Source organism: Hippopotamus amphibius, chromosome 8, assembly GCF_030028045.1.
Source record: "Hippopotamus amphibius kiboko isolate mHipAmp2 chromosome 8, mHipAmp2.hap2, whole genome shotgun sequence".
NCBI classification, from domain to species: Eukaryota; Metazoa; Chordata; class Mammalia; order Artiodactyla; family Hippopotamidae; genus Hippopotamus; species Hippopotamus amphibius.
The window spans coordinates 111922663-111947066 of record NC_080193.1 but is presented as its reverse complement, the minus strand read 5'-3'; the positions used below and the strand labels follow the sequence as shown (position 1 = coordinate 111947066).

The window sequence follows — 24404 nt, the reverse complement described above, 5'->3', positions numbered from 1 at the left end:
TTTTGTGTGAAGACATTTATCACTGCCCTTTATTATTATAAACTGGAGAAAATCCAAGTGTCCAACAGTGGGGGAATCACTAGGCAGACATCATATGTTATAAGGAAATAGTATGCTTTGATACTATTTGATACTATTTTGATAAAATATTTGATACTGTTTGTTAATATTTTATATTATCAAAATATGGAAAGAGCCGGTCTCGATAAGAATAAATGTAAAAAAAGCAGAGTTTGAAATATGTACACTGGCGGTAAAGGTGATTTTAGGAAAATACTATTACTCATCTTTGGTTATCAACTTTTGTTCTGTGGATTCAATGCATAGTGTGAAATATTTTTATCTGAAGTGTTAAGGGGATGAGATATTGGACTTGCCTGGTGGCGCAGTGATTAAGAATTGCCTGCCAGTTCAGGGGACATGGGTTCGATCCCTGGTCCAGGAAGATCCCACATGCCACAGAGCAACTAAGCCTGTGTGCCACAACTGCTAAGCCTTAACTCTAGAGCCTGTGAGCCACAACTACTGAGCCTGCGTCCTGCAACTGCTGAAGCCCAAGTGCGCCTAGAGCCTGAGCTTGGCAACAAGAATAGCCACTGCAGTGAGAAGCTTGCTGTATCTGAAGAAAGCCCGCGCACAGCAGCAAAGACCCAACAGAGCCAAAAAATAAATAAATTTATTTAAAAAAATAAGGGGGATGAGATATTAAAGATGATTAGATTCATTAAAGTAACTTATTAACTTGTATGTGTGATTCAATAGATAAGCTTAAACTTGAGCGGGATTTCAGCAGATATAACTACCTAAGTCTGGACTCTGCCAAGGTTAATGGAGTGGACGACGCAGCAAATTTCAGAACCGTTAGGGTAAGATGTAACCCTTTCATTACTCTTTAAAATGGCTAACACTGTATTGCTCAATCAGAATTGGTGACAGTTCTGACTTGTCTTTGATGTGTAACTCATGCTCCCTAAGATTTTAGAATTATAGACTAATTTGTTGTATTTTTATTAGTTTGAGTTTTTTACAAGTTTGAAAATCCTGCAGTATTGCGAAGGCCATGCCTTGCTGGAGCATGTGATTTTACTGTTTATCAAAAGGAGCTTTCTTATTATATTATCTTGGGGTTTGACTTTTGAAATTGTATTGAAATTCCAAATGTTTTTATAGCCAAAGCTCAGTAGTTAATTTCCACCTGTAAAAACTGTCCTACAGTCATGTTAAGTCAAATCTATTTTTCAGACAGAAAGTGATGTTTATATAGTTTTCGAAAAATCATGCATAAACCAGAATGATTAGCATTTGTGTTCATTAGAAAATAATTTTAAATTATATTCTGTGTTCTATGAGGCACTTGGAAAATTACTTCTGTTAGGGTGTGATCTGATAACTGTTATTTACTTACAAATGAGATAGCTGAGATAATGGTGGGAGAGGGGGAGAGAGGTTGGCTTACAGATGAAACAAGATTGGAATCAGTTCATCTTTGGGGGTGAATGAAAATAACATGGGGTTCTTTTCCTGCTCTCTAGATTTTGTATATGTTTGAAATTTTCTAGAACAAAAAAATCTTACAGTACTCCCATTGCTAGGTAGTTACTATAAATAGTTAGACTGATAGGTAGGTGGGGGCGGGGAGAGAGAGAGAAGCAAGCAAGCTGGGCTATTCTCAGAAAGAAAGCATTTCTTGAGTATCTTTTTTTTTTTTTTTAAGTTGTCTAAACATCCTCCTATGAAAACCTGTTGATTCCTGGACATGATTTTGAGACTTGAGTTCAGGACCAGTTCTGTAACTACTTTGCCTGGCAAATCATTGGCACTCAATAAAAATTTATTACTGGACAAATGTTCCTTGTTATCCATAGTTCCTGGAATCAGGCACTTCACCTTTGCACACCACATTTTTTCTTGTATGTAAAATAAATGAGGAGGTGGTTTTTTTTTTTTGGAGGGCGTTATGAAAGCTTTTTGTTTGGTTTTGTTTCTAGCAGCAGAACCCCAGTATGAAAAAAGACATACACACACACACACACCCCCGCTCAAACTGCTGTGGTTAGCGTCTGGGTGGGAACCCAGGGATCCGCTCTCAGCCTTCTCTCCCCGTCTTCCTCTTTACATGCCCCTCTTTGCCACAGCCTGTGAAGTACCCCAGGGCTCTTTGAATCAGAGCTTGACGCCAGTGAACAAGATAGAGCCCCACGTTGGTGGGGCTCTTAATAGGTTTGCCTTTTGGAAAGTTTATTCCGGGACACTTTGTCTTTTTGTTGTTTTTGTCTTTTTTCAGAGACAAATCTGTTGTATGGTTTGTTTTTTAAAAATATTAAAGAACTACAGAAAGAAAACAGGTGCTTTTTCCCCCCCCAGAATGCCATGCAGATTGTGGGTTTCATGGACCATGAGGTCGAGTCTGTGTTGGAGGTGGTGGCCGCGGTGTTGAAGCTGGGGAACATCGAGTTCAAGCCTGAATCGCGAGTGAATGGTTTAGATGAAAGCAAGATCAAAGATAAAAACGGTAAGTTGGCGGAGGACGGACCCTGTTCAGCAAAACTGGCTTTGAACTTCTGTCCAGTTTTTAATATAGAAAGTAAAACTTGCTTTTCATTGAGTTGGAAAAGCTTTCTAGTGAAACCCAGCAGAAACATAATTACAGCTCAGTCTGAAGTCTTTTGATTTATGTGTTTTACACTGTTTGGTTTGCAAATGATTTAGAAAGAACAATGTAAGCCTTGAAGGTGATTATTAGCAGCAGATATGCAGTCACTCTTTGTCCATTCCCCCACAACAGAGTTAAAAGAAATTTGCGAGCTGACCGGCATTGACCAGTCAGTTCTAGAACGAGCCTTCAGTTTCCGAACAGTTGAGGCCAAACAAGAGAAAGTTTCAACTACACTGAACGTGGCTCAGGTGGGTGACACATAATGTCTGAAAGGGAGTTTTTAAAGTCTGTGGTATTTTTATATAAGTGGAAACAAAAATTTTATTTTTCAGGCTGTTATCTTACCTGTCATACTGTATTCTAGGCATTGTTCTAGGCACTAGGGACACAGAGTAAACTAAACAGATAAGGATCCCTGCCCTCGTGGAGCTTAAAATTTTGGCAGGAGGAGCCAGACAAAGCAGTAGACCTAATAAATAAATTTATATAGCAAGCTAGCAGGCAGTAAGTGCAGTGGACAAAGAGAAAAAGTAGAGCAGAGCAAGGGAGATCCCATAGTGTTGGGGACAGAGAAGCTGAATGAGCTGAGAAATGGCTAGAGAGTTTTGAGCATGGATGGTATGATCTGCCTTGTATTTTAAGGAGTCATTCTGGCTGCAATGTAGAGAGCAGATTGTAGGGGACAGAAGGGTATCTTAGTCACTTTGGCTGCTGTAACAGAATGCTGTAGACTGGGTGGCTTAAGCAAAAAACATCTGTTTCTCACAGTTCTGGAGGCTAGAAGCCTGAGGTCAGGGTGCCAGCAGGGTCAAATTCTTGGTGAGGGCCCTCTTCCTGATTTACAGGCGACTACCTACCTCCTTCCTGTATCCTCACATGACAGAGTGAGCATGCAAGCAAGTGAGCTTGGTGTCTTCATCCCTTTATAAGGGTACCAGTCCCATTATGGGGACTCCACCCTCCCGACCACATCTAAATCTAATTGCCTCCTAAAGGCCCCATCTCCAGATACCATCACATGAGGGAGTAGGGCTTCGACATGTGGATTTGGGGGTGGGGGTGCAAACATTCATAGCACAGGGGCGCACACAATTGTGTGCTAACCCGGAGATGGTGGTGGCTCTTGAACCAGGTGGTGGCAGTGGGACAAGAAGTGGTCACATCTGGATATATTTTGAAAGTGGAAGCAACAAGACTTGCTGATGCCGTGATGTGTGTGACATGAAAGGAAGAGAAGAGTCAAGCATGACTCTCAACATTTTTGGCCCAAGCAACTAGGAAAATGGAATTGGCGTTTATTGATTTGGAGAAGGCAGTGCGGGGAGCTGGCTGGGGTCAAAGGGTCAAATTGGCCTCCCTGCCTTTCTTACTATTCCCCCCTCCACCCTCCACACTTAGGCCAATGAAGTCTTTCTAAGACACAAATCTAAGTTGCTTATGTCTTCTCTCTTCTGGTTCGAGGATGGGTGAACAGCTGTATACGTGCATGCATGTCTACCTAGGAGCTTGTGGAAACCCTTTCAGTGTAAACCCTCTGTTCTGTGGCTTAGACATTGTCCCACCAGTCAGTGCTGACCTGGGCTAGAATTAAATGACCAATTCAGGACTTTTCCCACTGAGGCATATTTTGTCCAACTGTCTTCTCATCCGCCTTGCAAGTAGCCTTAAGCTTAAGACAGTAGAGGGGGTTTAGTCTTTCTCTCTGCTGCTCTGGACTAGTCTTTCCTACTAACCTGAGAATGCCTACATGCCTTTAGCTTTCTTTCAGTGTTGGTTTCTTATTTTAGGTGGGTGATTTTGGCTATGGAAATACTGTACCTTTAGGTATATATAAGTTTGATGTATACATAAAGTTTCTAGCTATAACTGTTGTGTGTCCTCCTTCTTAAGTTACTACTACTGCTGTCATGTCTGTCCACGTCCACCTCCCTCAGAGTCAGATGGTGAGTCACATACATCATGAAGAAAAATTTGTTGAGAGCCTGCACCGCATAGACTGTTACTAGAGACATAAGGGATTAAAGGGGACTTTCGGAGAAGGTGGTTTCTGAGCCAATCCTAGAAGGATTTCGATGTATACGAAATGGGCGAAATTGTATTTCAAAAAGAAAACAGTGCGAGGAGCTGGGTTTGGAGTACATATCAGGAAGGGTGTTGATCAGGCTTGGCTGTGGCATTAGATACGTGAAGAGGATTCAGAGCCGCATGGCTGGAAGATAGGTTATGTGTGGTGTCCAAGTGGGGCGTCTGCAGCAGTGGTTCTCAGACTTGAGGGTGCATCAGAATCACCCGGAGGGTTTCTTAAACACGGTTTGCAGGCCAGACCCCCAGAGTGTTTGGTTCGGTAGATCTGTGGTAGGAACGAAGAATTTGCATTTCTAACAAGCTCAGAGGTGATGCTGCTGCAGTCCATCCAGCAGTCACATTCGTGACTGTTTTTATTGTGTGTTTTACTCTTGCTTTTTCATCATCCTCTACAGAAACCAGGCCCAGGTGCCTCTTACTTTTATAAGCTTGAGTCACCTTGTGTCACTGGGTAAAACTTTCCACATTCCTTTAACCTCTGGCATAAAAGAGATTGTTCGGCTCCTTATTCAAGTTGTTTTTTAAATGTAGGGTTCAGAGTATTTGTTTCTACCAGTCTTATTGCCTAGAAGATTTTGATCTACAAGACGTGACTTGTTTTATTAATTTTTCCTGATAGCTTCAATTCTTAGGCCCCCTTATCGTCTTTATTGGCCCATGCCTCATTTTCCCCGAGGCATTTAGATCTTTCCCCAGATAGAATGACTAATATTGAAATAATAGAAACTCAAGGCGGAGTTATTATTCAGCGTCTACCACATACTCCCTCCTTGGCTTCCAGGGTCCTCTGTCATCTCACCCTAAAAGACTTGTCTCAGTTTATTCCGTGCTGATTCTCTAAATGCCGTACTTATTTTTGCCTGAGGCCTTTGCTGCTGCGTATCTCTCACGCTCACGTCATTGCTAATTCCTTCTGCTGTCTAAATGGCCCTTTAATTGCACTTCATCCAGAAAGGCTTCCTTGATCACACAGGCCCCAGCTTCTTCCTTCTCTGAACTCATTTTTCTGCTGCAAACTCCTTTGGAGCCTTTCCTCTGATTGTTTAACTCCTTGGTTTGATCTCCCACGTTCCGCTGTAAGTTCCCGGGGGGCGGGTCCCCTCTCGGTGCATCTCTGTGTCTGTACTTACCGTACTGTCCAGGGCCATGCCTGATACTGGTCATCACATGGGATTCTGCTCAGTGAGCTTCATCAGCTGCCGAAACGCAGTCTTTTCATTTGTGCTTAGAATCTGAGATGGCGAGTCAGGGCACTCGGTGTCGTCTCTCATTACTACACACCTTATTCGTGATCCTTAAATGGGAGTAAACCTTACTGCCCTTACTTTGGAGGATATTATTGTGGAGATTAGGTGGCATGCATCAGACTCAGGAAGTTACAGGTAGCAAATTGACAGCCCCTGGGGCCAGATATAGCTCAATAGGCATATTTTATTTGATGACTATTTGAAGAAAGGGTAGGTTTTTGGGTTTTTGTTGTTGTTGTTTTGTTAGCTTGCTTTTTAAATTTTGAATTTGAGTGCCTTTAGCCTGGAACGCCGCCTCCAACCCCCGCAGATCCCACTGTTTCCTGCTCATTTCTCTTGTGCAGTCCCTGAAAGCATCTGGGTTCAAGACTTCTGGAATAAGTATTTGAAGGAAGCAAGGAAGATTAGTATTGGCTGTGGAGACACTTTAAAAAATATAGAGCAGTTTACCAGAATAAGTTGTCACTATTAGTTCAGTTGCAGGCTGAAATGGTGGTTTGTTGGAAGCAGCGTACAACTAAGAAAGCGGGATGACGTGGTGATGAAATAGGGTCTGTTTACAAATAAGTGGTGTTTGGAGATAACTTGAATTTACAAGAAGAAAGGGGAAAGGATCAAGAAAGAATTTTCTAGGCTCATGAGGCAGTAGTAAAGAATGAGGATACTTCAAAAATCGTGATTATAAGTATACCTTCAGACTTACTATGTGCCAGGCATTGTCTTAGGCACTTAAATTACCTATTTTAAGAAAATAAAAGCTAGAAGAATGGCTGTTAGAGGAAGGGTACTCATCTTAATTAAGGCGTCTTTCTTGGTGTCAGCATTTTACATGCATTTTCTGTTGTAGAATTATTTACTGCCCCCCCTCCCCACCCCTAATATATAGCATTGGACAGTCAGGCTGTATTTTTTACCAACTACTAGGTGGATTTTCTAACCCTCATTGGAGACTTGGGGAGGAAGGTTTGGGATTAGCTTGGAAGTATCCGATAAAGCGAAAAGGTACCCTCCAGCTGCAGTACATTGCCAGGGAAGTGAGTCTGTTATTAAAATTGTTACATTTAGGAAGAATTGCAGAGAGAAAATTTTCACAGAATCCAATAAATTGTGTTCTTTATAAAATAAAACTATAATGGTTTACTTTAACTGTAATGCCCAACTTTCTACTTACAACCAATGAAATACACACACATGTCCAGAGTGTTAAAAACAGCAGCAAAGCCTCTGCTTTCCTTCCCTGGGGCCCATTTCTTCTTGGGCTGCTGCCGCCCAACTCCAGGCCTCCCCTGGAGCACTGATTTCAGACACATCACTAGCACTTACTTCCTGCACACCCTCGGCACCCAGTAAGTGTAAGGGCTGTTAGGTTCTCGTGAGCCTAACTTTCTCCAGCTTTTGCATTCTAAGTCAAGGTCAGAGAGACATATATGTCTTTTACCTCTTCTTTGTCAAGTAGCTGTGGACAGTTTTCAAACAAATAGATAAACAAGTAAAAGAGCTTTATTTTTATTATACAAAGTATTTTCCAACAATGTATTGTTGTAGTGCTTATTATGAAAGATGTTTTTTAAATGCTCAAAAGATTGAATGACAGAAAATATTTACAGATCCCATCAGTCAAAACCATTTTAATGTATTTCCTTTGAATTTCCTACATGTAGTTGCTTAAAAAAATAGTAGTTGTTATAATAAATGTGTAATTTTTTTGTCACAAAGCATAACAAGTATTTTTCATTTCATTATCTAATTTTTGTAACTGTCATTCTGTGGTGACTGTGTAACTTTCTTCCAGGAGGTGCTTATTTATTTATTTTACCATGCCCCTGTTGTTGGATTTCTAAATTGCTTGTGATTTTTCTCTGTTCCGTAACATTGAGATGAATATCTTTGTGGAGATAGCTTTTGCAGTATTTAAAATTAATTTCCTGAGATGTGAAAAAGTATAATAAGTGGTTATAAACAATTTGCCCAGTTTTCTTAATGGCTCCACTGTTCGTCCAGAGTAGAATAAAAACACTCTGAAAAGAAATTTGAAATAAAAGAGCTTTCAGTATCTTTAAAAAAAAACTTCATTATTTTATTGAAATTACACATGGTGGTAATCGTAGGTATTGAGTTTTTCTTTTTCTTTTTAATAGGCTTATTATGCCCGTGATGCTCTGGCTAAAAACCTCTACAGCAGGTTGTTTTCGTGGTTGGTAAATCGAATCAATGAAAGTATTAAGGTACTGAATCTCTATAAACAAATAAATCAGTTTTGATAAATGGTATTCAGAGTATACACATTTATTTAAAGGTATTTCATTTTATAATCAGGTAATTGATTACCACTTACAGAGATTGTTCCTTGAAAAGAACTTAACCTTGTTTAGGACTGAAATTTGTCAGCAGTTCTATTTTGTTTTGCCATGTGTGTTATAAGAAATCTCACTGGTGGATAATTTAATGGTATTTGCAGTGCTACTGTGAGAGACAGGATCCCAGGTCCTGGTTGTGGCTCATCGACTAACTAGTTGTACACACTTGGCTGAAGAGGTCACTTGACCTGTCTAGCTACTAATATGTTCTTCAATAAAATGAGAGTATTGGACTAGATGATTTTGAAAGACCCTACCTGTTGTAAAATTCAGCAATCTCTTTTTTTATAATTAAGCAGCTAATAAAGAAGGCATAGTCATGCCTTCTTTGTCATCCATTATTACAGTTTCTCTGAGATTCCATACCAGTGTCCTACCTCTCATATGTTTTAAAAAAAACCTAAATTATATTCTTCTAGGTCTGAAACACAATTAACTTGTAATATATGTCTATATTCTTTGGTATGCTTTTAGTGTTATATTTCATGCTTAAGTTAACCCTTCAATTTGAAACTATTTTTAAGGCACAAACAAAAGTGAGAAAAAAGGTCATGGGTGTTTTGGACATTTATGGCTTCGAAATTTTTGAGGTGAGCTGCTTTTTTTTATTTTATTTTTTTCCGATATTTATTAATGTGGAACAGTTGGAGATTAAATCATGTATTCTATAGACAACATTTAATATAATTAATGTGACTTCGAATCTACAAATAACTTTTGTAAAGATGTAACAATGTGTGTGTGTGTGCGCGTGTGCTTTAAGTGCTGAGATCCAGCATTTTGGAGACAGTGCCGTTTAAAAAGACTTTCTTGTATTAGTATTTGACTTTTGAAATAGCAGATTCAAAATTCTTACTCTGAAATTTCCAACAAGGTATACGGACATTATGTCTGTAGTCATTTGGTCATTTGTAGGTTGCTTGAAAGTGAGGTAGGATGGTGTCATGAAAAAAGCCAGAAATGGGAGAGCCAGAGCTCATGGACTGGCCAGAGCTGGTCAATTCCTCTCTGCTGGACTCAGACAGAGAGGGTCTGGAGTAGATGATTTGTTGCATCTTATCCAGGTCTTATCCAACTGTGAGCTTATGAGTTCTGCAGCAAAGGTTGAAAAAAATTTCTGCTGAAGTTCATAATGAAATTTTTAAAAAGTCTCCGTGCTTCTTTCAAGTTAAATATTTAAACATTATAGACTTATATTAGAATTTCCTGTTTACCCCCTTACTAACTTTGACATTTGAAGCTGTTTTAAGGACCTTTTAAAACTCTTATTCTCACTTTTAGGAGTGGTATTTTAGTTTGGTTCAGGAAAATAACCAGTAGATCAGACTTCTCCTTTCTTAACTCTCCCCACAAGTAATTTGTGAATTCCTTTGAACAACCAGGCCCTTTCCAGAATGACCCCCAAAGAATTTACATGTTCCAAGTTATCAGGTTCACAGAGTCACAGAAAAAACATCAGCCCATTCCATGTAGCTCAGCCAAGTCTTTCTAGTAAATGCCTTTTTCTCACAACATTTCTTTTGGGAATAGTGCCTTCTCCTTGCTTTATTAGGTCCCATACTTAATAGCTAGCGGTTAATAATTATCCAGGGCTGACTATACGCCAGGTTTATGGTAAGTGTTATGTATGTTGTCTGATTTAATGGCCACAATAGTCTCATGAAGTAGCTTCTATTATTATTTTTATATTACAGAAGAGGGGAGGCTTCAGAGGTCAAAGTAACTATGCCAGCGTTACCTGGCTACCAAATGTCAGACTCCAAACCTAAATCTTAGGCCTCCTTGATAAATAATAAAAGGCCTTCTGCGGGGCTTTTCCTCATTTTTCTCCCCAAACTCACATGGTTCCCAGTATCTGGAAATAAGGAAGACACCCAAATGCTCTAAGTCTCCGACGCGCCCTGTGTCTGCACCTTTGTCATCATCCTAAGCTCTGGGCAGCGTGGGGAGTCTTTCCGCAGTTCGTCTGTGTGTGGGGGACGCTTGTGCTTCGTGCTGCACTAGAAACCTGCCCTTCAGCACAGTGTCTGCTTACATGGGTGTCCCTTTAGCAGACGATGAAAAGGAAAGCGTCCAGTCCCTTGGACAAAGGAAGAATTTGAGATTTGTGAGTTAAGAGGATTGCTGGAGTAGACTCAGAAGTCATGGTGCTAAAAAGACCTCAGGTTACTGTCACTAAATGGGCACTAAATGTCAAAGTCATTCTTTGCAGATGGCAGGGAAAGAGATTTCTTACCTGGCACATTGCTGATCTTTATTTAGACGGTTTCATGAAGAGGGCAAAAGCAGAGATCTTGCTAGAAAGTTAGAAAAAAAAAAAAGTATGTTCAGTGATAGTTCTAAAATCAAAGAAACTGATTTTATTTTTATTTTGCAAGAAAAAAATTTGTTGATTCTTGTCAATGGGCAGGTACTTGATATCCTGTCACAATACATGGAAACTTTTTTTTAAATAGGGTAATGGGTCATGATGGGACATTGGCTTGGCTTCATCTTCCAGTGAGACCTAATTAGCCGTGGGAAAAGAGACCCCCACAGCCCTCGGTACTGAGTTAAACCTCATGAACAGTTTGATCATGTACAAGTGAGGGAGTCCTTTCCCCAGTATTTATTTAATGCCTGCTATGAGCCAGCTGCCAGTGATAAGCAAGGCCAAGATGTTCCTTGCCTGCATGGAGCTTATGGTCTTGGTCCTAAGATGGAGGATCTGTTGCTGGCTGAGGATGCATCCTATCTGGTCGGAAGCTCTAATCAGGAAACTAGATTACTTTTTTAAAGTGTTTGCTACAGACCTAATCAGGACAGAATTTAGATGTTCCGAGTGGAAACATCCTGTAACTTGGCACTGAGTAAAACATCCTTTAGCAATCCAGGAATATTTTTCACTTATGGTTAATTCAAGTTTCTCTACAAGCCTGTCTTTCTGAACATGCTTTCCTTCTGCAAGTTTCATCACCATTTTTCTCAACACTGTTACGTTATGGACTTTTTGAAAGTGCCTGCATTATGTTTCTAAACAGGCTTCTTCCTTTCTTCAGAGGAATATATTCCAGTTCAGTAGTTCTCAACCTTAGCTGCATGTTGGAATCAACTGGGGAGCTTTTGAAAATTCAGCTGTCTGGGCTGCATCGTAGACCAGTGAATCAGAAGCCCTGGGTGTGGGGCCCGAGCAGCAGTATTTTAAAGCTCCCAGGTAATTCCAGTGCGCCGTTAAGGTTGAGACCAACTCCTCTTCTAAACGGGAATCTTCAGTGTGAACTGTAAATTCCAAACATATGTGCTGTTCTTGACCTCTGCACAAGATGCCCTTTAAAACATCCTGCCTCACCTACAGTTCATCTTAACCTAAACCTAATCTGTGTATATATAATATTCCTAAAACTAAACAGGTTACATTTTTACTCTTTCTGAACAGCCCTTTCACAGCCAAGGCCAAATCCAACGAATGATAAGTCTACAGCAAACCTTATGATGGCCATAAAATCATTAGAAGTTAATTTTCCTTCTCCATGCAATAAATACTTTGAGATTTTTTCCCAGTTTCTTGAGAGAATTAAGATTTGTATTTCATGATAGTTAATTGTTCTCTCCATTTTCCTGTCTAAACCTTCTCAGTTAATGTTTAAAACATCTTGATTTTTAATAATCTACTTATGTATTATTTATTTTATAAATAGACTTATTTGAGGGGAAGGCAGAGTAGAGATTTGGTTGGGCACTTTTAAAATACTTTTACCTGCTTTTTGATAAACAGAATTAGGAAGTTGTTTTATTTTTTTTTCTTTTAATGAATTCACATAAATACCCCGGGTGCTATCATACATTTTCCTGGATTCTCAGCAAAATTGGACCATGTGGAAATGTCAGGAAGCTTATAGGGTTGAACACTAGGAACCCAGATAATTAAGGATTTAAAAGTGCCACAAGTTGAAGTACAAGGAAGGGCTCAGAGTATGACTCAAGAGGAAGTGTTCAGAATCTACATCAGTGCAAAAATTAAAATTTCTATGATACTGTCCACTCAAGTGAAAATAAATTGACAGAATATAGAGAAAATTTTGCCTTTCTCTTCAGTGAAAATTGACTGTAGGAATTAAAGTCCTGCCTTTTGGAGAGCCCTGGGCATCACTTTAAAAATTGGACAGGACACTAGAAGAAATTTTTTTGAATGTTTCTAATTCTGCCTCTTGACCCTACTGACAGTTCCCATGAGAACGTTTTTCAGCTGAGCTGGTGGAAACCTTTCATTTACTTCAGCCTGTCTCTAAACAGAAGAGGGAAACTGATGCATTAAACCATGGGATGATGACACATGCGTTTGACAGCAAAACGTTCCACCGCCAGCTGGGTGAATAGCTCTGCCTTGCTGGTGGCATGTGATCTGATGTGAGTTTGGAAAATAGATTAGTGGGATATTGATACCAAAAATAAGGTAAAGCGATTTAAAGTTCATTGAGGAGAAAAATCTAGCTATAAATCCTGGTAGAACATATCCAGTTTTGCTAAGGAAGAGAATTATAATCCAGATATTCCAATTCTACACAATTCAATTTGGATAGTCTTATAACTGAAAACATGGCCTTAGATTTCTAAGGAATATTTATAGCATTACCATAAAATAACAAATACTGTTCTTTAAAAAAGTGAAATTAAATTCAAAATAATGTTGGACAATCTAAATTGATTCAACTTTTTTATAAGTACTTAACTGATGGGTCTTAAAGCAGACAGGTAGTTTACTAGGGAAATCTATTTAGTGTCCTGTGGACCAAAGCGGGACGGCAGTGGCTGAGTATTTCACTTTTTGTGTGATTGAACTAGGTTTTTACAGGCCAAATGCTAAATATTTGGAATCATGCACTCTTATTCATCTTGCCCTTAGAACCTCATTGAAAGTGGCCATATACGGTAAGGGTGTGATAGGCGAGGTGCAATGATTATTTCAATTAAAACAATCTAATAGTTCTCCAACTAAGACCAACTGGTAAGTTCATCTCATGATTATAGGATTTGTTTTCTAAAATATATTTTGACAAGAAAATTGATTCCAGTCACAGGCAGCACTTTTTTGTTTCAGTTTTTTGCCTTTAATTTTGTCCTTCATGTGCTAGAGAACTTATAGTTGAAGAGGAAGGAGACAATTTAAAGTAGATTTCAGGACAAAAATGGTGAGAATTAACATGGTTCGTAATATGTATTTGCTTGTTCATCAGTGTTGTCTTAACTTTTTAAATCAAAGCCTATTTAAAAATATTTAAGAGCACTATAATGCTATTGATATTTTTCTAAAACTGACCATATATGCGTATGTACCTGGAAGAAAAATATTATATACTTAAAGGGAAGTTTTCTATAACTTCAACCAGTCATTCAATTTTGTGAATGGCTTAAAAGGAGAATATTTAATGTTAAATGTTTTTCTTTTATTTTGAGGATTTTTTTTTTTAAGTTTACTTTCTTTAAAAAAAACAAAAAGTGGTTCTTGTTTTGGGGCCCATTTCTTGACATTGTGATTTTTAAAAATGGATTGTTAAGTACATTATATTTTTCTGTAGGAACAGCATTATAAATGGGGAATTGCCCAAGGGCTTTCCACCAAGTAAGTCTTTGCTAAAACTAACAGCATATTTTAAAGCAGTAATATAGCCTTGCTCTATTAAACAGTGCTGTTACAAAGTTTTATAACTTTTGGATAAATGTACCATTTCATTGATTACACAAGAGACTTCATTGTATATAAAATATGGAACCCCCACCTAACTTGTTATATCCATAATTTGACCTCAAATGAAAGTGTTGAGCTATGAGAAATATCAATTAAATATGTAACTAATAGTACTTTCTGCTTAAATAAGTCATGATCTTTGTGTTTGAACTACTGCCCCATTTCCTATATGATATTCGCCTGCAGACTCCTTCCCATCTACCATCCTAATGATGGAGGTGATGGAGCTGTCGTCTTTATTTTACATCTTCCTTTCAATATTTATTATTTTTAAAGAGCAAAAGATTTAAATATCTGTCTTAAAGAGTATAAGACATCATTAGCCTCCTTTATTGCTGAGAATATGCAACTATGGTAACGGGCCAGTATTTTTGATCCATCTTTCAAAATTATTCCAAGTGGAAAGCTCATGGTTAACAGTTACGAGTATAAACTAGTTATGAACTTTATTGGAAGTATGAGTTTCTGTTTTTCTGATGTTTAAAAGATGGACTCAAACTCTGCACTCTAGAATTCTTGATGGAAGCCCTAGATTTTAAAACTTGGGTGTATTATATACTTCTAAATATAGTTAGTGCTTACTTCCCCAATCTACACTTTGTAAATAAATGCAGCGTAAAATGGTATAGAAGCCAGACACCTCGCTGTTAACCTGTGTTTTCTAGAGCCGTCCAGCAGGGGTGGGGGTGGTTCCACGCTTCATTTAAGGGGATTGTCTGATGGAAGATTCAGGATGTACTTGTGCCAAAAGTTTTAGTTTTATCCCTCAGTCTTTAGGGATAAATGTGCTTTGGACAGTGGAGGAAAATTCCATGCATGTAGCATGGGTAGACGACTGGAGGGAGAGGAGGTGAGTCACTCATGGGAGCGAGCTCCTGCCTGCTTCCTCCTGTGGAGACTTTGATTCATGGGACTGACATGTGCAGGAGAGAGAGCGCGCAGCTCAGGGATTGCTGGTCACCCGCACGGTTCTTGACAAACCAAGAAAGCATCCAAGTGTCAAGTTGCTTTGGAGCCTTCCTATTCATGTGATGGTTCCTAGACCCAATTTAGCTATGTTATAAAAGAGAGCGGGAAAACCGGTAATATTTAAAGCCTATATAAATGAAGAAATTGGACCTGGGCGGGTTTCACCTGTATGAACTGTTACCAGATATTTCTTTAATTTTCTTCAAATTATAAATTTTTGTCATTTATTGCTAATGATTTGTGAAGTCTCCTTTCCCCCAGATTTGGGCTCTGTCAACAACTTAAATATTAATCAGAGGACATGTGACCGCCTTCATTTTCAGCAATAATGATTCGCTCTGAGAATTCATGACACGTTTGGGGGGGTGTGGTAGGGTGGCAGTAGACGCTGAGGTGTTTCTGTGGGGAAGTCAGCTGGTTTCTGCCTTGGTGGTGGTGCTGTTGATTTTGGTTTTTGTTCTTTAAGCAGCAGGATGAGGTCAGAGAGTCAAGTGTCTGTTCTTAGGCTGCCTCCAGAGCCCTCTCCTTTCCCTTTTGTTTGCGTGTGAAGGGGGGACACAGCCTGTGCAGCACGGGGGTGGGGCGCTCTGGGGGGGGTCCCTGGATCTCGCTGACTCTCTCCACTCTTTCGGCCACCTGCCAGCTGCCTTTGTCCCTGAGTCTCTGAGTGGATGTGTCAGACACATTTTATTTTCCCTGGTAATGTAGTGTTAAAAGTGTTAGATTCTGAAGTCTTAGGACTTCAAGCAAGTTGTATGGTGTATTCTTTCAGCCAGACTGTTTTGGTCCTGAATAGCTCTCACCTAGCCGAACCCCAATTCAGACACCACACGTAGGTATCGTGGTCCTGTCTTTGAGTTGATGGAACATGTGTCTTGATCAAAAGTTTTGTGCCAATCAGAAATATAGCCTGGGGAATTCCCTGGCGGTCCAGTGGTTAGGACTATGCACTTTCACTGATGAGGGCATTCAATCCCCGGTCAAAGAACTAAGATCCTACAAGCTGTGTGGCGTGGCCTAAAAAAAAAAAAAGAAAGAAAGAAAGAAATATAGCCTGAATGATAAAATCTGTCATTTGCACTGATGAATAACTATCAATGAGTGTTTACTTTTAGAAGGTTATTGCAAATTGAGAACTGACTGCATTTTGTGTAATCTGTCCCTTTGTGCACCAGAATGCAGTAAGTATGAACTGTTTGCAGTGCCGGTCTGTTGCATGCTCCTGTGTTAATAGCTTCTTCAACTGTGTGAAGTTTGCAGTAAATGGCCATTGATTAACTGTGTGTGGATATGAAATATAGAATTCATGCAAGAACTTATAAAAGTTAAGGAGAAATTTACTTTAGCTCACAGTTACTCTTTAAGTTGTGTTGTAATTGTGAAGCTTTGCCTCTGGTTTCTAATCTGCTTGTGTGTATTTCATAGTCCTGTTCTGGAAGCGTACCTCCAGCTATTCACAGCCACATACTGTGTCAGAGACACCAGTTGTTCTCTCCTCCCTCTTCCTCTTTACTTGCCATTTGAAAATTTAGCATAATTTTGTGTAAATAGTTCCATGGGCATAGACCTGTTAAATAACAGAAAGGGTTTACTCTATGAATTTGTTTTCTAAAAAAACCAAAGATCTGCTCCTATAAGTCACTAAAATTTTAATTTTATTTATGTTTTAATTTGGGGTAGTAGCACTATATAGGGATATATTTTACCAAACTAAGAAAGCCAGACTTTCTCATAAAGAAATGGCCCTATGCTGATTATAATACAGCATCTATATCAGACTGACTTTAGCTTCTAGTCAAAATTGTTAAGTTCTGAGGATTGGAGCACATGGTTTTTAAAACTTAAAAAAAAAGAAAAAGTGTGTGGTCCGATGCTGCATCCTAAGTATCATTTTACAGTTTGTCCTGGTTGGACCAAAGTTGATTTTGAAAGATCAACTTGCAAAAAACTTTTTGATTTTTGATTTCATCATGTGTGGAGAGATTTGAAGGCAGCTGGTCTGTATTTACAGGGAGTGGCGAGCTTCAATTCTGCCGTTACAGGTGGATCATCACAGCCAGCTAGACCAGGACTGGCCACCTCAGTGGGAGAAGAGTCTGGTTTATCAGTGGTGAGGTCACCATCTCTCACTCCCACCACCACCATCTCCTTTCTCTGCAAAGAGGGGGATAGAGGTGAAAATATCAAGATTTATTTCCAGATCTGCCTGTTTCTGGATGGTGTGGTTCTTGGTGAAGTATATTCATCTAGCAGACATGGGTTTTGTGCCCTCAATATGTACAGCAATATATTAAGCCCTGCAGATTTTTCAGAAATGATGTAGGCATAGATCTTCATAGGCGATGATTCTGATGTGAAGAAGAAACTGCTGAGAATCATAAGAGTGATAAACGTGTGACCCTTCTGAGAGGAGAACGATTGTTTCTAGTTAGGAGATGATTTTGATGTGCTGATTCCCTTGAGTCTCTACTTTGTGGGCATTCCATTCATTCATTCATTCATCCAGTACACACTGAGTGCTTCCTAGGTGCCAGGTGCTGCAGGCATGGGTTCCATTGGTGAACAAGAGACATGTAGTCAACCCTTGCCCTTAAGGAATGAACAACCTAGCGAGACAGATAAATGTGAAACTAATCAATACACGTGAATGCATATGTACACGCATATATACACGTAGCATGATTTCTCAAAAGTGCTGGTACGTAAGAGTCAGAATGAGGTATCTGACCCTGAGTAGGGGAGTAAGAGGTCAGGTCAGAAAGACTTTCTTGAGCTCCAGAGTTTCACCTGAGAATGGCCGATTGAGAACTTGGGTAACAGAGATGATGAATCCCACCATTTCTCTGCTGATCCTCTAGGGGGAAATGTATTTATTTTTCATTTTTTACCATGTTTGTGGGCTGCTTATTTGTCAACTAAAATTCTTCATTCTCCAAATACTGCATAACTCGTGTATCCTTCATTCATGCACTTGACTCATGAATTGTTTCTCGGGTGCCTGCGATGTGCCAGCCTCTGTCCAGGAGCTGTGTGCTGGGCTGCGGTGCGGTCTGCCCGACTATGTGACGTTTCTCGTGGAGTGAGATGTTAGAGTGGCCTTGTCATGGGAGCGCTGTGACGGCGTGCTTTATCAGGCTGTCTTCATTTTTTTCTCCATATAGGACAACAGCTTCGAGCAGTTCATTATTAATTATTGTAATGAAAAGCTGCAACAAATCTTCATTGAGCTGACTCTTAAAGAAGAGCAGGAGGAGTACATACGGGAGGTAATGTTGAAAAAAATTTTTTAAGTATTCCTTTTTTACTCATAATACAAATTCTGGATTCAGAAGACTGTACAAAGATGACCCTAAAGTCAGATTTATCAGTGTAGCCATATTGTACCTTTTAACAACTTCTTTGGTACGACAGCTAAGCTAACTGGGATTTTCTTTGCTGCTAGTGCCCAGGACAATGCTTGGCACATAGTAAGTGCTCAGTGAACATCAGTTGACTGACTTGAGTCTCACTGGATTCCAGTGCAGTGCAGTGAAGTAAAATAATACCCTGTTAAAAAAAACTAGTCTGAGATGAATGGACAAAAAAACTGGTACATCCATACAAGGATGTACCTAGGACTCAGCAATAAGAAGAAACAAATAATTGATACACATAACAGCAGGAAGGAATCTCAGATGCATTTTGCTAAATTGAAAGAAGCCAGACTCAAAAGGCTACATATGTATGAGTCTAATATGTCATTCTACAAAAGTTAAAGCTATAGGGGCAACGTGATAAGAGACACAGTCAGTAGTGGCCAGGGGACAGGAGTGTGACTGCAGAGGGGCAGCACGAGGGAATTTGGAGGCTGGTTGTGGTGGTGGTTACCTGACGCTACGTGTTCCCTAAAACTGGAGAGAACTGTATACCCAAAAAAGTCAATTGTTGCTGTATATAAATTTTAAAATATTTTATTTTAATATTTAATAGTCAATATTTTAATATTTAATATTTTGTTCAGTCTTGAAAAACATTGACTTTCTAAAATTTTATAATAAAAACAGGTAACATTTGTTGAGTGCTTACTATATGGTGTTATACTAGTGCCTTGGATGGATTGTCTCATTGTAGTTGGGAAATAATCAGAAGTAATATTTACAGAGTCCTTACATCCTTAAGTGTAAAACACATACTTGGTTTTCACACTTTCATTTTTTAAATAGCCAATGTTTTTCTGAGTATAAATTTATATCAGACAAAAAGGAGAAATTTTATTGTATATACAGTATTACACTTTTGTTTCCATTTCATTTATTTGCTTTAATATTTTAGCAATATTATATATTTTTCTTCATTTTCTGTAGTGTCATTTGAAGTCATTAAGAACACAGAATCCTCTTTTTTTGGCTTCTCAGTATAGATTTTTCTAATGTGAATATTATTTCCAGTGACTTAGTAGAATAACTCATCTACTCAAAAACTAAATCATAAATATTTCATCTTTCATTTGGAATTATTATCATGCTTTAGAAACATTTTATACTTGAATGGCATCTTTTTTAACGTAAACATCCTAAAAGCCAGATTCATTCTCTTCCTGTCTTCTCATCATAAAGAGAATGCCCAAACTTTGATCTGTAACTTAAAACAGTTTGTACAGATGGTCTAAAACACTTCTAAGAGTATATAGGAAGATCCCTAGCTTGACATATGAATTAACTTTCTTCCCCTTAGAAGAAAAATAAATGTTTACACTTACAGGCAGAGTGTAAGCAGATACGGAATGATTACATTTGGCCTCCCAGCTTTGGCTTTGTAACTAGTGTTAGAACCAGTGGATAGGTTTTCGTGTCTTTCCTTATACTGAAAATACTTTGTCTTAGCACTGTTCTGTTTTTACGTTTGAAATAGTTAATGGCCCTACCATATGGGGTTGACTCTAAAATTAATTTCTTCTTTGTGATTACAAATTAAGAACAGAAAAGTCTAGGCCTTACATTCTTGGGATCAAGTTCTGACTTATTTCCTTATAAACATTGTAAATATATACAAAGTAATATTGACCCAAGGGCCTGTTGAGTAAATGGCCCTGGGCCAGCAAAGTGCATGGGAAATTACCACAGATGGGAGGGTGGAAGGAGAGGAAGTCCCAGCACAGGTCAAGGGCATTTGTTTCAATCGGATCATGTCAGTGCTGGATTGCTGCATTATGAAAGTTTTGGGAACTGGAAGATGACATTTGCAGCACTGATTTTTGTAAAGGAAATTTTCAGAGAGGAAGTGGAATATAGTAAGATGGGCAGTCTTGTGTTATAGATGGTAGTGTTGTAGCATCATCACATGAGATTTGATTTTGTTCTGTTTTCTTTTTCAGGGCATAGAATGGACTCACATTGAGTACTTCAATAATGCTATCATTTGTGACCTAATAGAAAATGTGAGTATTAGGTACAGTTTTCTAAAGAAGTTCTTAGTTATATAATTCACTATTTACGAATGACTTCACTGCCTTCAATGTTAAGCTTTAGTATTTTCACTATTTCGAAACTTTAGAGAACTACAGAGTTCTGGAAACTTTAGCACAACCTTAAGAAATTACACACAGTTCTAGAACACATACATAGACAGCTGGACATTTTGATACTTAGCCAGGATCCCCTATGCTCATCCTGTTGCTGTGTCACAGAGCCTGTTCGTGAGACTCAGATGCCATGCCCTTCAGTGCACCATTCTTTCTTGTGTTCTGGGAACCCAGGTCCAATCCACAGCTCCTGGAAATATGAGCACTGATCAGAGGAGACTCAAAAAAAAGGTGTTTGCCAAATCAGAATATCCATTTCATTTCTAAAATTCTAGTGAGCTCTTAACATAGTATTCAGTGGTTATTATCAAAAAGATAATTGTTGGTGAGGATGTGGGAAAATGGTAACCCTTGTGTACTGATGGTAGGAATGTAAATTGGTGCAAACGCTATAGAAAACATTATAGCGGTTCCTCAAAAAATTAAAACTAGAACTGTTATGTGACCCAGCAATCCCACTCCTGGGTATATCCAGAAGAAACAGAATCAGAAGCTCAAAGAGGTATCTTCACTCCCACATTCACTGCAGCTTTATTCACAATAGCCAAGATAGGGAAACCACCGAAGCGTCCGTCTGCAGCCGTCTGCAGATGAATGGATAAAGAAGATGTGGTGTGTATATACAATGGAATATTGTTCAGCCATGAGAAAGAAGGAAATCCTGCCATTTGTGACAATAAGGATGGACTTTAAGGGCATTATGTTAAGTGAAATAAGTCAGAAAAAGACAAATACTGTATAATATCACTTATATGTAGAATCTAAAAAAACCCCTCAAAAACAGAATAAAATGAATAGTGGCTGCCAGGGGCTAAAGTTTGGGGGAAATGGGGAGATTAGGCCAAAGGGTACAAACTTCCAGTTGTAAGATGAATGAGTTCTGGGCTCTAATGTACAGCGTGGTGATTATAGTTAACAGTACTGTATTATATACTTGAAAGTGGTTAAAAAAGTAGGTCTTAAATGTTCTCACCACAAAAACGAATGATAATTACGTGATGTGATAGAGGTAACTAATACTGTGGTCGTGTGTCAAATCAGCATGTACACCTTAAAGGTGCACAGTAGTTTATGTCAATTATATCTTAGTAAAGCTGGAAAAAATTTAAGAAACAAACAAACAAAACCACACACACACAAAAACAACCACCACAGAACCCTATGCTGTTCAAGTTAAAATACAGGAGGATAAAGGCGCCATCTCGGGAGCCAAGTTAAGTAGGATCCAGGTGTGGCTGGTATGGACCATAGCATTGCTTCAGCGATGTGAGAGTGTGTGTGTGAGACTTCACAGGTGCCAAAGGCCATGGGGTTTTTCAGTTTACAAATTATGTATGTGAAAAGGCTTAATGTGGGAAAAATTTCTGCATAATTTTAAGTAACCTTTCTGAATCTAAGATTTTTGTTTTTACATCATATTTTGTAGTTTATTATGAATGAATTGATTGCAGGAGAACGAGAACTGATTTGTGTGTGAAAGCTTAGGATTACTAATACTTCCTGGCCTTAATAACAAAGTAATTTGAAACAATGCATAAACTTTATTTTCTACAGGCCTTTTAGCTATCAGTGTAGGTGAGTGCTGCGTTTCAGCAATAGAATCACAGGCTCTAAATGTCCAGCAAATTATTTTCTATTCATCTTTAACAAGACATTTTGGGTATTAATATAATCAGCCAATATCTTATCCCTCAGTGTTCAAGATATTCTTGAAAGCTGCATCTTTGATTAAATTGAACTTAAAAAAAAATATTCTGAAGCAATAACTGTTTTTCAATTAAAAGATAAACTTTGTTTTGAAAAATCTGAACAGTGTTGGATTGCGAACACTGATATTCCACCTAAGTAATTGAAGACTTTAGTCTAAAATGTAGAAAATCAGTGGATTTCCTGAAAATTTTTTTCTGGTAAGTTTTGTGACCAACGTAATTTGCTGGGGGGAATTTTAACTTTCAGAAGTCATGACTATCATGCTTTTCTTTGTAAATATAACACTGCAATTAATTATTTATTTCCCTTTAAGAAGGGAGGGGAAAAAAAAAAGAACAGTGGTAATACGCTTAATTTAACTAGATTATCTCAGTCAAAAATCCCCGCTCGTATATGATTAAAGAAACTCATGCTCACGTGGGAGCCTGGGTCCATAAAGGAAAGGTTTCCTTCCAGCACCGCCTGACAATAGTGTTTATTCTGGGGATGTTATGAACACACTCGATTCCTGAGAGCCCACACTTCCCCCAGATTTTGTGTGAAATGAGTAAGTGCTGGTCAGAGGACGTCACGGCCTTGTAAGGAGGAGAGAGGAACGCGGATGTTGCCCTGGCGGAAGTGGGTGGGGTGATGGTCAGTGGATTGTTCTCTGCGGAATGGAGATGTGTGGGCCCGTGGGGGCAATTGAAGGAACAACAGCCTTTATTTAGCAAAGTAAGAGAGTCCTGGTTTTTGATTCAGTTTAGCTGGGCTGACTGCTCTTGGGGTGGATATGATCACAGGGTCCGAATACCCAGCAGACACATTCCCACGTGTGGTTAACATCCATTTCGAAATTTTTTATGGAAGGAGAATTTTATTCCAAACAGATATTCTTCAAACACAGCTTGATTGCATTGATCGTTAAAAGCAGCATCCCAAGGCCCATCCCTTTTTTCCTGAGAAAATAAACGTTATTTTGAACACACGAACAATTTGGAAACATCTGAAACCAATTTCCTCCTCAAGCTATGAATCAAATAATGGCCTTAGAAGACTGTGCTTTGTGATTTATGACCACATGTTGCAGAGACAGTATTGTCACATTAGTTTCTGACTTTCAGAATTTGATTTTGAATCTTTGCGGTCTAACTAGCCTTTTTCTAAACAACATGAATTTCAGTCATCAGCCTGCTAAGGTGGCCACGGTGACTCCTGAGTCCTGTTCTGTGGGGGAGGCACAGTGGGGTGGGGGTGGGGGAAGGCAGAGACTCATACAGACACTCCCTCCCTCCCCACCCCCCGCGCACCTGGGACACCCTGGAAGAGGGCTGACTTCTGTGTTCTTTCTATTATTTGTTTTGATTCTCTGCTATTTGTTGTACCTGAACGGAATTTTCTTGTGACTAAGTCGATTGTGTTTAATGGCATAATTAGGAATAATTATTAAAACAATACAGTGAGGAAGGAAGGAAACCCTTTTATTTCCTTTCTCCCAGAATACAAACGGAATCCTGGCCATGCTGGATGAGGAGTGCCTGAGGCCGGGCACGGTCACGGATGACACCTTCTTGGAAAAGCTGAACCAAGTCTGCGCCACCCACCAGCACTTTGAGAGCAGGATGAGCAAGTGCTCCCGGTTCCTCAACGACACGTCCCTGCCCCACAGCTGCTTCAGGATCCAGCATTACGCTGGCAAGGTGCGGGCACCCGGGCCCCGGGGGACCCCGCACCTCAGCCTCAGATGCGGCGTCCTGGCCCGCGCCAGCTCTGGAGGATAAATGGAGCTGCTGAGAGCGTAGAACCAGTACATTTTCAGTGGGAATAGAACCTGGATCATGCTGAGCAAAATCTTAGTAATACTGAGAGCTGAAAGGAAAGCCAGGGCACGTAATGAAAGAGTTCACGTATATGTTAAAAATCGATTTTATTTTTTTTAAGCTCTGAGCTAGCCTATAAAAAGATCTATCTACACGAATAAAAGATTTGCCAGTAAAAAATTAGCAGCCACTGAAGACTTACATTAAGGTTTTTGGGGTTTTTTTTAATATATATAAATTTATTTATTTATTGACTGTGTTGGGTCTTCCTTGCTGCACACGGGCTTTCTCTAGTT

At 39.2% G+C, this 24404-nt stretch overlaps 1 protein-coding gene across 8 annotated transcripts in view; it reads left to right on the top strand.

The window, feature by feature from the left end:
• The window catches only part of MYO1B (myosin IB), a 182898-nt gene that overhangs the window by 125827 nt on the left and 32667 nt on the right, over positions 1-24404 (top strand). For all 8 annotated transcript variants that reach the window (XM_057744587.1, XM_057744589.1, XM_057744586.1 and 5 more), the window contains 8 exons: positions 763-866; positions 2365-2512; positions 2786-2904; positions 8127-8213; positions 8870-8935; positions 18201-18305; positions 20393-20455; positions 23788-23988. In XM_057744587.1, coding sequence (XP_057600570.1) covers positions 763-866; positions 2365-2512; positions 2786-2904; positions 8127-8213; positions 8870-8935; positions 18201-18305; positions 20393-20455; positions 23788-23988 — 893 coding nt within the window. The remainder of the gene's footprint in view (positions 1-762; positions 867-2364; positions 2513-2785; positions 2905-8126; positions 8214-8869; positions 8936-18200; positions 18306-20392; positions 20456-23787; positions 23989-24404) is intronic.